The sequence below is a fragment of the Rattus norvegicus genome, chromosome 15, assembly GCF_021556685.1.
Source record: "Rattus norvegicus strain SHRSP/BbbUtx chromosome 15, alternate assembly SHRSP_T2T, whole genome shotgun sequence".
In the NCBI taxonomy this organism is placed as follows: Eukaryota; Metazoa; Chordata; class Mammalia; order Rodentia; family Muridae; genus Rattus; species Rattus norvegicus.
Genome location: NC_141548.1, coordinates 94,503,046 through 94,520,247, shown reverse-complemented (window position 1 = coordinate 94,520,247; position 17,202 = coordinate 94,503,046). Strand labels below are relative to the sequence as shown.

Sequence of the window (17,202 nt, the reverse complement as noted above, 5' to 3'; positions counted from 1 at the left end):
TAAATAACCCAATAAGTGGCTTTTCTATCAGTATTCAAATTATGTGAAAGACTTACCTAAGATCCCTGCAGCTGTTACATTAAAAGCAGAGAACATAAAAATACTATTTATATCTACCTGAAAGTGTACTTTCATTAGATTATGCAACATGTTTAAAAGAATAATCACAAAAAGGAAGCCTAAGTTGCATCCAGATTTTAACTGGTGACTGAGGCAATGCATGCTGGTCTCCACAAATTTGATGAGGGGATATCTGCAGGGCTCCGGAAGTCAGTCACATACCACTGCATACCTAATTTGATAACTAATCGGGATAAAGATTAAACATCCAAAACAAAATGTGCACATGTAAGCTTCTATTATGCCTGGTAATGTATTATTCGAAGCACATATAAGGAGAAAGATAATTTTTATGCATTCTTTGTAAAATGATTCTGAACAATATTTTCCAACATAGCAAATGGGAGATGAATATATTTTAATGTCTTAATTGAGAAACGTTAAAAGACTTTATAGCAACCTTCATTAACAATCCATATCATTTCAATTTTTCTGTTTTAAAAAATAATAGTATTCTTAAAAACCTCAGGTTGCATTATACAAAAAAGAAGAAAGAATGAAAGAAAGAAAGAAAGAAAGAAAGAAAAGAAAGGAAAAGAAAAAGAAAAAAGAAAAAGAAAACAGAGGGAATTATCAAATGACATCACAGGAATTAGTGCTGGTTTTTAAAAACTGTTAATTGAAAATATATTAATGAATTTTCTTTGGAAATTAAATTGTTCAGTCATATGCCTTTATGTTGGTTATTTATTACTTTAAGATAAAAAATTGTTCTAAGGGGGGTTCTAAATGGCATCAGTATCTTATAATTTATAAACTACCATATTCGAGTGTCGAATAGTGTAAAAGCAATAGTCCCACTTTCAAAGGAAAAAAAGCCACATTCTGTAAAGGATTGTTATCAATGACGCCAATGTGAGATGATGCTGTTTTTATTTGTTTCTAATCCTTAAATCTAAAACAGACGAGGTAGATGAAGAATCTGAGATAAGATCTTATTTCCATGACAATATCGCGGCACTATTAAGCTTATCCTTTTTCTCCTTTGGGGAAAATACTTGGGAGAACCAACGTAGAGCACTCTGTACATTAGAGATATTTCACTTTTTTTTTTTTTTTATAATTCTTCAGGGAAACTGTGTCTACCATTTCAATCTGAATGGAAGTAGTTACTGTCAATTTACTCATGGGTGAATGCTGCCTCTTTGTGGCAGAATGCCCTGGCAATTGTTCCTTAAACAGGAAGTTCATAAGCAGCCCTTGATATCGCCCACGTTCCAGGTGGGACCGTGAGGGGCAAAGAAACAGCCTTAGCAATGAAGTGCTGCTTGCTTTTTGAGTTCGGATTGAGTCAAACATTTCCTCTCGTTAAATGCTCATTTAAACTCACTGGAAAACCTTTTTCAGAAGTGCACAGCTTATCCCCACAAACATCTTAAAACATTTATGACAGCCATCTTCTTTAGATAAGGTATCCTTCTAAATTGATGAGCTATTTCATACAAGATTGAAAGACCTCAAGCTGCATACACAGCAAATAGAAAACTGTGTTAGAAGAATGAGAATTAACATATTACTTACCATGATCCATGCATGTACTAGAATCACACTCCAATGAGAAAACATACAATTAAAATATTATAAATAAACACATTTGGCGACATTCAGAAAAAAATCATAATTTTGGGACCAACAAATGTGTAAATTTTATGTATATGTATGCATTGAAAATTTTATAATACAGGTAACTTATTCTTACTAGGACGAAAAGAGCTACTGGTTCCTAAATTGTTAGTAAGGGTGGTTCCACCATCTCAAGGAATCATTGCTTAAATCCCTCAAAGTTGACATAGTTATCAAGTGTTTATTCAGAAACTATTTAAAAAATTACATGTGCTGGGATACATATGAGACTGTAACAATAGTAGTTCTGTCTTACAGAGATCCTGTTTGTCATTAGCGTCTGCCCAGAGGGATAAAGACATCATACAGAGACTTGTACAGCCCATCATTTTGGTCTTCTGAAGTGCAAGTGCACGTGGATCTGTACAAATGCAACTGGGTTTGGTTACACAATCAAAAAATCGGCTACAATAGTAGTCAAATCAATACATCATTTTGGTTCACTAATGAAAATACTTTTCAAACTTCTCGGATACAACCAAAACCTTCTCCACATTTCTCAATCGAACAAACCAATTCACTGCCCCATCTTTTTTCTCTTTATGGAGTGGGATACAATCAGCTTCATTTTTTTAGTTTTGTTTTTTTGTTAATTGCAGGTCCCATTCGATGGGTTTTATGTACTTTTAAAGACTTTTGCCATTAAGTGCTCCGCGTGTTTAAATATTTAATAGGCCTTTCCAATATCACTCTAGTTTTGGAAACGCAGCTCCTAATACAGTGCAAGAACGCCTCTGTGAAAATCATAGGCTAAATAGTGAAGGAAAGAGGAATGCTAAATGTGCATATAAAAATAGGTGCTACAATAAAATATTTGTATATTTCATCAATAAGTTATTTTGACTAATCAATTATGGATCATATAGCTCTGTAATTTTAATGATTTGTCCACATCTATAGTGAGCCTTTCTGGATCACAAGATATTTTTTTTTAATTCAAACGTCCAGAATGCATACAAACACATCCTTTAAAAACAAAGGAAAGGATTGAGGGGGAAGGTGGGAGGGGTGGGAGAAGTGAGAGAGAACAAACTTCCTATTAACGTTGGGGTGTGCGAATCTCTCAACCAATGACAATGCTCTAAAGAGAAGAGAACTGTGAAAGAAGAGCAAATGGATGAGTAGAATCTAAGCTGCTTCCACCCGCACCCTTCTTAGAACTTCAGAGCTCTGCCAAAGGGACCACAACCTGTTTACAGTCACTCTTGATGCAAATCGCCCTCCAGAAAGCCCTTCTGTCTTCCCCCACAGACAAGAAGAGAAAGTGATGTGCCTACTTTACACAAATGTTTCCCGCGTGTAAAATTAAGAGGAAATTGCACACCCTTTCAGTTAGCTTCCACCGAAGCTGAGAATCCTGTGCCAAGGCACTTCGCCCTAAATGTTGAAAGGACACAATTAATCAAATGTGTTCACCGAGTGGAGTATGTCTGCTTGCTTGCTTGTTCGAAATGCAAAAGCTCCGATAGAGTTTCTTTGTTTTTAGAACTGACTAAATGTGGTCTGTTTTTCCAGCACTTCGAGGTAGTCCGGCTCAACATTGAGTTTTGCTTTTAACTCCAGGTACTCGTTCCGGTTCGGTTCTACAAAGACAGCACCCGGGGGGCTGTAGAGCACCGGTTCCCGCAGCCTGCTCTCCCCTGCACCAGGGTGCAAATACTGATGGGGGCGCCGCAGGTCATAGTTTGGGGAGAAAGTGTAAGCAGCCGGGCTGCATGGGAATTTAGGGTATTCCGGGAGGCTGCTGCCTGCGGGGGTAGTGGAGCAGTGTTTGTCTGGCTCTAGAATACCCCTGTAAAAGCGATCAGCGTCCTGCACTGGCGACAGTAGGTCCTCTCGGGGCTCGATGGTGCTGACGCTGTAGGCGGGGCTCCTCAAGTGGTGGCTTTCCCGCCTCTCCTCCTCCCCAGGCTGCAGCTGCAGCTGCGGAGGGGGCTGCTGCTGGGGCTGTTGCGGCGGCGGCGGCTGCTGCTGCTGCAGGTGGTGGTTGCTGCTGTAAGTGACCTTGAGCTCGTGCAGGTCTTTGTAATCCTCCACGGAATTGCCTTCTCGAGACCGGTAGATGGGGTTTTTGCACATGTGGCCCAGTGGGTGAGGGATGTATTCATACACGTGGCCCGCGGGAGTCTTCACCTTGGGCAGCGCAGACCCGCGATGGTGCACGTGTGCGTGTGGGTGGCCACCCCCGCCGCCGCCTCCACCCCCATAGACGCTGTACTGCATGTTGAAAGAGCTCACGTCGGAGTTGTTGGTACTGGTGTGGTCGCTCTGGTTCTTTTTCCTACGTTTCATGACCAGCACGAAAAGGCCTGCTGCCACAAAGACCGACATGATGAAAACCAGCAGCAGACTGAGAATCAACACAGATAAGGGCACTGAAGAAGCCCCCGTACCAGCACCTAAGCCTGCGGGGGTCCCAGTGCTATTTAACTTCACAGCCGGCGTCGCTGCTGCGTTGGTCCGGGATGGTAACTGGATGGAAGAGGGCGTGGGCGTGGAAACCACCACATCAGAATAGTCTGGACATAGCAGCTCAGACTTGATGGAGCGCATGTAGGTCTCTGCGAATTTCTTGGGCGCCTTACAGATCACTTCGTCCACTAACACTCCCACTTTGAGCTGCTCAATCCACAGCTTCATGCCCACCACCTCACAGGTACAATCCCAAGGGTTGTCATGGAGATCTATTTGAATGAGGGAAGTCAGCTGATCCAAAACTCCACTCACTGGCAAGGAGGTGAAGCTGTTACTCCTCAGGTTTAGCCTGAGAAGTGTCAGGCCGGAGAAGACACCTGAAGGCATGGCCTGCAATTGGTTGTTATTCAAGAATAGCAGCTGGAGATTTGGGACTGGATCAAAAGTCCCAGACTGGATCTCACGGATGAGATTGTACTGGAGGAAGAGATACTGCAGACTCTGCAGGCCGTAGAATAACTCTGGGCTCAGCCTCTCAATCCTGTTGCCATTCAGATAGAGGCGTCTCAGGTTGCCTAGATCCCCAAAGGCCCGGTCCTGGATCATGGAGATGCGGTTGTTCCCCAGGTGTAGAAGGTCTAGCCCAGTGGCTTCCAGGAAGTCTGTTCTGCGCACAACAGTGATGTAGTTCTCTGTTAGGTACATTTTCTTGGGATTGTAGGGCTTGGGCTGCAGCTCTGCGATGCTCTCTATCTTGCGCTCTTGACAGTTGACATTGAGACCCAGATCAGAGATCTGCAGGTTGCAAGTACATGCCGTGGGACACTCCAAAGGCACCGGGGATTTGGTCTGGTAGGCTATGCTGGGGCCATAGTTACTGTAGCCCAAGTCTTTAGAGGGCTGCCTAGAGGTGGGGCGCACTCTGGGTTTGTTGGGCTGGCGGGTCCCCTTGGGAGGCTTCAGAGGGGGTTTGTAAACAGCAGAGGAAGAAGTGGCCACAGAGTTTACAGAAGCTGGGGTGGTATGTAGATACCCCGTGGTGCTTAAAGGAGTCTGTGGCCTCATCTCATAGTCAGAAATAAGTTTCCTTGGACAAAGTTCCTGCTTGGATACCTCATCCAAATCCCTGCCATGTAAACGGAAGGGGGTCTCACAGACCACATCGCCCACAAGGGCTGAGTAGGAGATGCTGTCCAACCAATCCTTGAGAGAAATTAGTTCACATGAGCAATTCCAGGGGTTTTCCTCCAGCTGTAATTCCACAACTTTATCCATGTGTTGCAACAGCCCCACATAGGGCAGAAGTTTTAGCCTGTTCCCCCGCAAGTCCAAGTGCGTTAAGGGCACAAAACGGAAAAGATTGTTGGGTAAACCTGACAAGAGGTTGTCATTGAGGATAAGCACCTGCAGCATATGCAGTTTCCCAAAAGCATTGGGTTCAATGACACTGATGTAATTGTAATCGACCTGCAGGTACTCTAAGTTCTCCAAGCCAAGAAAGGTATCGTCTCGCAGAAGTTCCAATTTATTATTGTTTAGATGCAGTCGCCTCAAACCCCGCAGCCCATGGAAAGCCCCGGTCTCAATGTCTTGGATAACATTGCTACCCAGATGTAAAATTGAAGCCCCAGTGTAATTAACAAACTCATTGGGATAGAGGCGGTTCAGAAGGTTTCCAGACAATAAGAGGTGATAGATTGGGAAACGGGGAGGGCTAATTTCAGAGAGACTGATGATCCCTCGGTTTTCACAGCTCACAGTTAAAATGCCGTCCTTTTCCTCACAAGGACATGCATTGTCACAGATTTCCCCATAATAATCGATGGTTTCTGCACAGGAGAGGACGAGAGATGTTACAGCAAATGCTAGGGTGTGCAGCATCCAGCTATGCATTTTTCTGTGAAGGTCCTGTTCCAAAGTTACTGGGGGGCAGCAAACGTGCATTTTACCTCCTGCAAGGGAGAGAGGAAAGAAGGAAATAACAGAATATCATACAAAAAAATTAAGGGGGTTACTCAGCAAGCCTCTTGTTCCCAATAGTTCTCTGAAATTCTGGAGGGCATAGATACATACACAGCACCTCTTCCCTTGCCCAAGTGGAATATTGATGTCCTTCAGACTTCACCAAAACTGGATATTCATTTTGGTTTAAAGTGTCGTGTTATTTTCTAATGAACATGCCACCCAATTTTCTGCTATTTAGAAGTTAAAGGCTGATAAATTCCTGGGTTACTGTTCTCTGCCCTCTTCCTATCAAAACTAATCCATAAATATACATAAAATGGCTGTCAGTACAGTTTCATGGCTCCAGTTTAAGAAAAAAAAAAAAAAAGAACCCAGCATCATTTTTTTAAAGCAAGATTCTCCATCTATACCCCACCACCACCACTACCACCTTGCTTTCTATCAAAATCTCTTCCGGTAACAGTTTACTGTTAAGGTCTCCCATTTTTGCAGACAGGCGTGGGGCCACAAGACTTTGGGCTATTTTAAACCACCCTAAGAAATGTAAGGATAGGAATGTAAAGAGTACTTTTTAGAGGCGAAAGGATGCAAGATCATGCATCCAGAAGAGGCAAGAGAAGCTTTTAAATCACCGATTGTCCTCGGATCGCTGAGAATGGAGGTGTGTGTGTGTGTGTGTGTGTGTGTGTGTGTGTGTGTGTGTGTGTGTGTGTGTGTGTCAGGGAAGGGGGGTTCGCTTTGCTGGTGGACTTCACCACAGCTATTCAGCACATCAGACGCCCTAATTGTATGCACCATGCCACTTAGCAACGCATCTTCCAGAGCGCTCTGCGACCACTTCTCTCCATTGATCATGCCAGCGACGCTACCAAACCACATCTTTAACCACTGTAATAGTTCCGCACGATGGATTACAAAGAACTCGGCAAAGGCATCTGCAATCTCGGAGCAACTCTGAACACTGTGAGTTGAAAGGGGATATTTCTACTGCCTACCCGGAAGCAGCTAAAAGTAAATCACGGACCAGAGGCAGAGGCTCTATTACCCCGGGCTCCAAGTCAGTTTGCTTTGGCATGCGAAAGTAGCCCCTTTGAATGAGCAAGATTTGGAACAAACTAACACCTTGCCAATATCTCCATCTTTGAAGTTGCTTATTTCATTTAAATGTCAATGGTCCCCCTCCCTTATTTTTTCTTCCTTGTAGAAAAGGAGGCTTGAATGATTAAGAGACAAAACCCAAGCAAGTGTCACAGGTCAGTGTTTTACTATCTGAGAATTATCTCCCCAAGAGACCACTTTGCCCCCTCCCCCTTCTTTATAGTCGCTGGAGGGATTCTTTTGACTTACTACTTTGGGTTGGCAAAAACACTCTTAAAGGATGTGCATAAAAGGGACTAATGTGCTAGTGTTGCTTTGGGGAGTGTAGATAGAATGGTGCGGTTCTGGGAACTGATGCCTTTTCTCTGATCAACCTTATTTCTGACTCCCTACCAAAACCTAATGAGAACGTCAAACCAGAAGTAAAGTCAGGAGGTTTCTGAAGCCCAGGTTCAAGTTTGGAAACCTTGCACATGATCACCAAGTCGCACCAACCAGCCTGGTTCAGAGCGTCTGTATTCGCACGCACATGTGCAAGTGTGGTTACAAATCATTCACATTTGACTACCCAGACATATTGAGACCAATTGGAGCCACAGTACGGAAACCTCCCTATTAGATCAGACCTCCCCTCAGCACAGCAGAAGGCTTGGGCTTTAAACACCCTGGTATGAAAGCAAAACGTTTACCTTGAAATCTGGGTTCTCCGCTGGATCAAATATGCACATCCATTCAGCTGGGTTGGATCCCCTCCCCCTCCCTCGCGGTGCTTCCCCGCCCCCATTCACCTCCTTCCCCATCTCAGAATCCATTGTAAATTGTGCCCAGCCAGTATTAAATTCGAACGTTTACAACTTTAATTCAGTTCTGGCTAGCCAGGTCGAACAACCTTTTCCAAACCTCCTGTCCATTCGCCCCCTCCCCCGTAGTCCCCAGCCATCAAAGGAGACAGAAGATTTGAGAAAATAAAGTTGAATGGTCTGGGAATGCTAACAGACTGACTGGGAAAAGCAGCGCCGTTGTAAAATCGCGGTGCACCACACGTTCTCGGTTTATTTAAAAAAAAAATGAAAGAAAGAAAAGAAAAGAAAAAAGAAAGAAGAAGAAAAAAGGAGAAAAAGATAGAGGGTGGGGACGGGAGGGGGCTATATCTGTTCACTCCCAAAGAATTTCGAGCCTGGATCACCGCCTGCTGTATCCCTGCATTATCAGCATGGAGCCGCTCCGGCTGGAGCCCAAACCCAGGCCGGACCGGTGGCTCTGGGCACAGCTGCTGGAACCGCCGCTCCGGCAGAGGCAAGCGGAGTTCCAGGACGCGAGGCTCCCCCTCCCCCACCCCGCCCCAAAGCAAAGGAAGGGTAAAGGGAGGAAGAAGGGAGGGAAGAGATGGAAAGAAAGCCACTTCGCCATACCACAGACACACAGAGAAACCTCTTTTGCAAAGTAAACCGCGGACTTACCCCGTCTCACATCTCAGGGGCCCACTCATCATAGCTACCCTTTAGAAAAACACCTCTTTGGGGTGTGCACTGATTTTTTTTTTTTTTTTTTTTTTTTTTTTTTTTTTTTTGGAAGCCTAGGCAGACACAGAAGGCTGCCAGCAGTGCAGGCTGAGCAACCGGAGGAAAGCGGCACCCGGACGCCGCGCTGGTAGCCCCGGGCCGCCACCGCGGTGGCGACCGCGGGTTCCGGGGCTCCCCAAAGGGCTCTCCCTGGCGCTCTCCGCGGTAGCCAGGGCGGGTAGTGGGGTGTGGGGTGTGGGGGAGGGGACGGCCGGCAACTCGCTGGAAAGGCAGCTCGCGGCTGAGGCTGGGAGCCTGAGCCGGCAGGGTGGGGAGGGCACAGTGGGGAGGGGAAGTGGGGAGAACGAGGAGGGGGACGCGGAGCAGGCTGCCCGGCCCCGCCGCCCGGTCAACGTGCTGGTCAGCCTGGGCGAGCGCTCGCACCCGCTCTCACTCACGCTCCCTCGCACCATCGCTCCCACGCGCGATTCCCAGATCTCAGGGCCCCCCTTGCCGTACCCCCTGACCCGGCCCGTACTTACTGTTCCCATCTGCACTGGGGGCAACTTTCTCCGACCCAGCGATGGCAGCCGCCCCCTCCAGCCGCCTCGGGCTCTTGGCACCCTCCGGCCTGGGATCGCGCGGGCCGCCCTCCCCTCCCCCCTAGCCTCTCCGGGTCGGCGTCTTCACCACATTCCCCCCTAGTCAGTGTCGCACGCCCCAGGACGAACCAGAGGGAGTGGGGCTCGAGGGTGTGCGTTCATCGCCCGCCTTCTTCTTGCAGCGCACACTGTACATGGTAGTGAGGGGGCGAGAGAAGGTGGTACTGGCCCCAGGGCTGCTTCGGCGGCGGTTCCTCCGCTGTGCTCCTCTCCCCCACACGCCACGACCACCGGAGCCTGGATGCCTCTGTCCCCAAGGCGAACCTGCAGTCGCGGCCCCTAATTAGTATTTGAAAGGCTCCCGCATCCTCTTGGCGGCTTCACCGCTCCCGGGGTTTGCAGCGGATTTTTGCTATCCCTCCCCAGATGCGGCGCACGATCCTCATTATTTGCAACTCTTTATCTCCGACATCCTTTGAGGGGTCCGAGGAGGTAGGAGCAGCGTTGCTCTACGCCTGTAGCATGTCCTGGCAGCTTGGGACGCTCTAAAAAAAAAAAAAAAGAAAGAAACTCAGAAAAAGTCACGTCTTCTCTCATAGGATCTAAGAAGGCAGTCACATCTGCTGGGTAGCGGGTGCAGGGCCCCGTCCGCCGCACTTGTTTATTGTCGCGCCGCTGGTGCGAGCCAAGCTGCAGCAGACATGATGGGCCCGGGGCGAAGCAGGCGCCCAGTGGCCGGTAGATGGCAGCCGAGGGCGAAGGCGTCCCTGGGCTCTGGAGGCATAGCCAGAACCCCCTTAGATGTCACATTCGTGGAGACAGGAGTCTTGGACCATGTGCGCAATTGGAGCGTAGGAGTGTGCAGTCGTCTTCTTGGACAGGGAGGACTGGAAATAACCCTGACAGTGTCAGACTTGGTGGCGATCAGGGACAGATGACTCTTACCGGTAGCCGTTTGCCTAGATGCTTCTGCCCTTTGGAAGAGAGTCTGTGTGGCTGCCTGAGTTGTCTCCAGTAAAAGACCCTGGAGGGAGTGGCTCATCATAGCTATAAAGAGTGTGTTATTTTTACCTTTTTTTTTTAAGAATCACTTTTTCTAAGTATGTCGGAATGGTTGAACAGACAAAAAGTGAATACACCAAGCGAACTAGAAATCTGGAAAGAACCGAAATAAAGGCAGAGTCTGTTGACACTTTTCTTCAAGAGTCACCTGCTGAACTGCTCATCACCTCTATAGTAAGTATGACTGGTTTCTACCAGGAAACCAGACAACTTCCTCTCCTGAAGGAGGTCTGTATATTCATAGGATGTGTTTTACGTTTTAAGAATGTTAGGCCTGCAGTCTTCACAAGGAGCAAAGGAAAATGGTTTGGAGTTCTTGATCCAGAGCAGGCTACTCATTTGCTTCATCCTGTCATAGATGGCCAGTTTTACCACGGAAGTGCATTTTACTTTTTCTGTCCTGAAATTATGTTTTAAACACAAATAGAATTCTCTGAGTTTTCGTTGATGGAAAATTATTGTGGTTAGACTCTGATTAAACTTGATTGATGATAATAATAGATTCCAGGGATAGTATTTATGTATTTGTCTATAAACAGATCTTCACAGCATCCATGTATGTTCGATTTCAAGGGCTTATATAGAAGTAGTGAATTATTGCAACAATTTGAAATCTGTAATGATTTTAATATTTCTTCTACTTAAATATGCAGAGTGTATATATATATATATATTAACTTAGCCGAAAACACTTTTTTCAAGCAGTTTTGTTTATTTCATGTAAGTTTGGGTGCTCTGCGAGGAAGAAAGGACTGACGTAATGTGTGATGTCAGTTGATGAAAATCTTAGAAGGCGATTAAGTTTTCATATTCTAACGTAGGAAAAGCAGCTATTGGGCTCAGGTATATATAGAAAATCACTTAAAAGTAACACTTGCAATATCCTTATTGAGTTCTTTATCCTATGGTTTGACATAACAATGTATAAATTTTATTTTAAAGTGTAAAATCACCTTTATGTTTTTAAATTGTGAATATTTAATTTTACAAATTAATATTAGTCATAGCCATAAACCTTCAGTATGAAAATGCTGAGTCCTGTCAGCAACCAAATTTGTAATGATTATTAAGGCAATAGAAGTTCTGATACGTTGTGGACTGTCTCAGTTATCAGGCTGAAATCTCAGGATATCTGATTTTAGAGTATTCGTGTGTGACACCTTCACAACCCCACTCAATATAAACAGGGTTTTCTATTTTGCAATATTTTGTTCTAAACAGTACTCTATTTAAAACAAATTTTGACAAACCTCCAAGTATCAGCATATATTTGGACTACGTTTAACAATTTTGCATGAAGCATTTATACCCACATCCCAGATTAGGTTGTGTGATTCAAATAAATAAATGAAAGCTTTTCCCATGGCTCTGGGAGCTCATTCACCATCACCACTAGGTGTCCCTACAAACTGCTCTGCTGGGAAGGGAATTTGGAGAAGTCTCGTGACAGAGACTAGAATAGACTGCAGTAGGAAGCCCACCGCAGGAATAAGAAGAGGTTCACTGTGTAATGCATAGGCTTCCATTGCTTTGACTGTTGGGTGTTTTCTAGGAAACATAGAAATGGATGATATACGGGTGAAATTAAAACCAAGACGTTCATTCACATGATCATATATATCTGCTCTCGCTCCACTGAGCCACAGGAATATGATATGTGGGCATGTTTTCTCACGATACTTAAGTAAACACAAATGGCTATTTAAAAACATCTGGGTACTGGAAAGTGAAATTAATGGTTGAATATTTATTTCAAGAATTAAGGTTTTTAATACTAAGTTCAATGCTATTTAGCTAATTTATGTGTAGAGAGCTGAAGACACTTGCCCTAGGGTTTGGGAACATAGGAAGGTCATGAGAAGCCATGGAGTAGCATCTGTTGGCAGTATCTGTCACATATAGATTTGCGATTTGGTAACAGCACATTAATCTTTAAATTCACGTTAAAATGCCATCTTCTGTCTAGAAGTGAAGCACATATTTTCCGTGGCTTAAAATGTATTGTTGTACTATTATATTTATAACTTGATAATCTATGAATGCTCTTGAGAAATTCCTAGAATAAACGTACTTATTAAAATACTCTGGGTTATCACTGTGTTGAATTTTTCTTCTGCATATCAAAATGCTTAGACAAAAATTAGAGATCCTTGTGATGCTGACCAACAGGAACTATAAATGTGGAAATCCTTCAGTGATTAACAGTAAGACATAATGAACATTGATCCACATCGCCAAAATCTAAAAATAATAGGACTTCCATTGGTTTTTGTTACCTCGTGAGTCGTGGGTAGGAGCTGCAAAGCTAAATTTCAGACTTCCCGAAAACGAGATCCAATGTTACTTTTGTGGCAGTAATGAAGACGAATTTCCCACAACCCATTTTCTTTTATATCTAAATTAAAATATGTTTGTATTACAAGGTTGTGATGTCAAAGTTAAATCAGTTATAGACTTCTAAAAGGAGAAATTAAAACTCCTTCCTGTTGAGAAAAGTGAATCATGATTTGTGGTTGCTCTGATGCAATTACTAGAAAATAATCCAAAGTGTATATTCTTTTTTTTTTTTTTTGGTTTTTTTTTTTTTTTTCGGAACTGGGGACCGAACGCAGGGCCTTGCGCTTCCTAGGTAAGCGCTCTACCACTGAGCTAAATCCCCAGCCCCAAAGTGTATATTCTTAATCTAGGATGCTACTGTTGAAATTAAAGCAAACATAGAACACTGTCATATTTGTGAACTCCACAATGGTGGACACATTTGATTAATATCACTCGGATAATTTATCCACCTATGGAATTAGTATATATGTACATGTGTGTGTGTGTATATATATATATATATATATATATACTAATTAGTATATATACATATATATGAATTTAATACAAATTCAAGTTTTTTCATTCCTTTGTATCCATCACTGTAAATATACTCTACAATTTTGCCTAGTTTGATAATTTTATTGTGTATGTTGTATGTATCTTCTTTGAAAGACAGGTACAGGTATAATATTAGCCAAAGAAAAGATGCATTTATCCTTTGAACAATCACTTTTTCAGAAAGATAGTCTTTCAAAATAAGAAATGCATAAATGTAGTAAAAAAGGACAATTTGATATCAGAGGGTAATCTTTGCCTTAGGTTGTTGTGTTTGAACATTGCTGACATTCAACACAAAATGAGTAAGCATTCATCTATGCTTTGAAGCACCATTCTAATTTAAATACTAATATGTATAGGAATACACCTCTGCCCTTATTTTTATTGTATGCCTAGATAGCATCAAATGTTTTTCCATAGAGAAAAGAGTGGAGGAAGAAAAGGCAGATTTGAAAAGGGGCAGGGAGGGAGAGCGACAGGGAGGGAGAGAATGAATGGGTTTCGTCTTGAAAGCTGTATATATATATGCATTAATCCAGCACTATTAACTCTTAGAAGGAGACCAGAAGTTCTGAAAAGAACAGAGATTGATGCTTTTGTATTTAACATAGACTCCAAGTTTTCCAATATAAAATTTCAATTTATAGGCACATTTGTAAAACGAAATTTAAGAGATCAATATGTACTTGAAAAGTCACATTATTCGGAGTAATGAAGAGAATTCTGATGAAGACTTGCAGCTAAATTCTCAAGATGAATCTCTAGCCAAGAGTTCTAAAACTTATGTTGTTCACAAATAATAATATTACTGAAGATTCCAGATATCTTACAAGATGGGTATAAATTATATTTATCCCAGCAGCTCTTATTTGTGGGTCTTCATTTCTGGCTACCAATATCGATTAACAGAATAGCAATGGACAGGCTCCAGTTTTCATTGTGTTGAGCCTCCAGCAACATCCTGTGCACCGGAACATTAGCTTCATCATATGGTTTTGGACGTGAAGGGAAATATCAGCATCATTCTGTACAGCAAAAGAGTGAGTAAACCAATAATTGTAGGGTTATTTTTTCTCCTTACTGTTATCTACCTAGGGATGAGAGAAATCACCATTTGTGTCATATTTAAATGTAATAGCTCTCATCAGAGTCAGCTAGAAGAGACGCTAGTGCCATCTGGTTTGTTCTAGCACTCACACATGTGCATATCACTGGAGGGCAACCTGTTCTGCTCCACGGCTAGTCTGGGTTTTTATGTCTCTCTTTGCAAGAACGGTGACTATTCCCACAGAAAACTCAGTGTCTTACTCCTCACTTACCTCCTGTCATATTTAGAAATCCAGTCCAATCAGGAATCATCTTCTGTCCAATTTTTTCCATGCTTTTATTTCAGTTAAAAAGAAACACATCAGTTTCTCAACAGGTTTGTCATAAAAATTTTAGAATTATTTTCTAAATGAGAATGTCTGCTTTCATATACTGTGACTAACTCTGTTAATTAGAGTGCTCCATTCAATACTCTTTCTTTATTCTTTCAAGGTGATTGTGTTTCCCAAACATCTGACAACCTAGGAACTAGGCCTTTACCTATGCATTATGATCTCAGAAATAAAGGATGCGATTAAAACTAAATGAGTAAATAACATCAAGTTTGAAAATAAAGAATGCAAATAAAGAATAAAACAAGAAACTTTTCACATGCCCAAAACTCTGCTACTCTGGGTGCCTGGATTGCATATTTATATTTAGGAAAACACTTCCACAGGTGGTTGATAAAGGTTAGGTGTGCTTTCTCTCCAAAAAACAAAAACAAAAACAAACAAACAAACAAAAAACCCAAAACCTAAATGATGATCACTTAATTTTATAAATGATAAATACTACAATGCCATGCTCTTGGGAAACGTAATCATTAAATTTACCATTAATATCACTAAATTTTATAATGTATTGAAAGCTTTTAACTTTTCATTTATTCTTCTTTCATATACTACATCCTGACTGCAGACTTTGCTTCCTTTTCCCCCTACCTCCCTCTCCTTCAGATCCAAGATGTCTCCTAACCAGAGAATGGATAACGAAATTGTGGTACATAGACAAAATAGAATATTACTCTGCCTTTTTTTAAAGTGACATCACCAAATTTTCAAACGAATGGATGAAACGAGAAAATATGTTTTAGTCTAGGCTACCTTCATGAAAAATTAACTCTTGAAAAAATAGTTTTCACAGCTCAAATTTTCTGTAAGATTACATAATGTAATCTCTGTCGTTAAATAATGTCTTCAATCTACCAAATTTTTGCAGTGATTTCATAGTCAGTGTTAGTAACATCTTATACTATGTTCCAATTTTCACTTATTATCACACATCTCATTGGAAAAAAATTGCCGACTTTGGTTTTAAGCATCAAGGTGAGGTTAAAGTTTCACTTTGGAATGAATATATGTCTTAATTACTGCACCGTCTATGAAATGACTGTTGTGTACAGAGTTTGATCGATGATTATGCTACCACTTATTCAAAAGGTAATGTGCAAGAGTTTTAGTCTGAGTAAATTTTTAATTTAAATATTTTGAGAATATCATACGTGAATACTCTATTTCTATCACTGCCACACTGCCATCTCCCCTTCCAACTTCTCCCATAGATCTGTATTCCTTTGAAATACATGATACCTTTTTCTGTAATTGGTAAAATGCGTGTGTATGTGTTTTGTACAAATACAAAAATGTGTGTAATTTGATGTTGTACCTTCTAAGTCATTGTCACTTATAGGCATCACATCTGGGTAAGGTTATTTATTGCTTTTCTCCCATAGAGGATTGCATAACATTTTCAGTCACTATGAACTCTGTTATAATTAAAAGTGTTTCATTGTAACACTGATATAATAGCACTTTGAAATAATCCGAATAATCTAGTTCTTAGCAAAAAGGTGGTGAATGTTAACCACAGGAATCTACTTGATGCTCTTTGTCGAAGTACAATGTGATTTTCCACCAACTTTTAAGCACGAGAAGACAGCTTGCAATGTTTGAAAATTCAAGATTAAATATAAACCCGGTATGCACATATACACACATACTCAATGTCTAGGTTGTTCATTTGATTTAGATTGTCTTTTTCCCATCTACCTGTTCCAATGACTTAATAAACTAATTTAGCTTACAGATGATGTCTTAGTTATTTTTCTGTCACTGTGATAAAAAGCCAAGAACAAGGCCATATATGAAAGAAATACTGTGATAGAGCTCAGGGTCCCGTCTCATGGTGGAATAGTTAGGGCGTGGTGACTGGGGCAGCTGAGCGCTCATGACTTCATGCACAAGCAAAGGACTGAGAAAGCACTGTGGGAGTAGTATACGTCTTTAGAAACCTCACACCCTACCCTCACTGAAACACCTTCTCCATCAAGGACACACTTTTTTTATATTTTTATTAATTATTTTATTTATTTACCTTTTGAGTGTTATCTTCCTTTCTATTTCCCCTCCCACAAACCCCTATCCCCTCCCTATACCCTGCCTCAATGAGGGTCCTCCCCCACCGACCAACCAACCCACCTCACCACCCTACCAGGTTCCTGTCAGTATGCACTTCTTAGCATCATCAATACTGACTGTGAATATAATGTTTTGCTTAGTGATTTAGTGTATAGATATTCCACGTCTTATCCATTCCTTTGTTGATAGATGTATAGGCTGTATCCAAAACTTTTGCTATTCTGAAGAGAGCGACAATGAATATAGTTGAGTGAATGTCTTTGCAGTAGGATCTAGAGGTTTTAGGTTTATGCCCAAATGTGGTCAAGTTGGATAGTCTAAAGCATCCGTGTCCCATGATGAATCAGCACACTGAGCTCCATAGTGGCTGTACAATTTCGCACTCCCACCAGAGATGGATGAGTGTTTCCCTTATTCCTCATTCTTCTC

At 42.2% G+C, this 17,202-nt stretch overlaps 1 protein-coding gene and 1 long non-coding RNA gene across 10 annotated transcripts in view; one reads left to right on the top strand and one right to left on the bottom strand.

Moving 5' to 3' along the window:
* Positions 1-1,904: 1,904 nt before the first annotated feature.
* Positions 1,905-10,341, bottom strand: Slitrk5 (SLIT and NTRK-like family, member 5). 4 transcript variants are annotated; one of them, NM_001431533.1, is given in 2 exon segments: positions 1,905-6,110; positions 9,455-10,341. In NM_001431533.1, coding segments are annotated over 2 exon segments (2,952 nt in total). In that variant the 5' UTR covers positions 9,522-10,341; the 3' UTR covers positions 1,905-3,225.
* The window catches only part of LOC148001128 (uncharacterized), a 250,734-nt gene continuing 243,608 nt past the window's right edge, over positions 10,077-17,202 (top strand). For 3 of the 6 annotated variants that reach the window (XR_015638514.1, XR_015638515.1, XR_015638516.1), the window contains exon 1: positions 10,077-10,561. This is a non-coding gene — a long non-coding RNA (uncharacterized LOC148001128). The remainder of the gene's footprint in view (positions 10,562-17,202) is intronic. The other 3 variants (XR_015638519.1, XR_015638517.1, XR_015638518.1) reach the window with 2 other exon arrangements.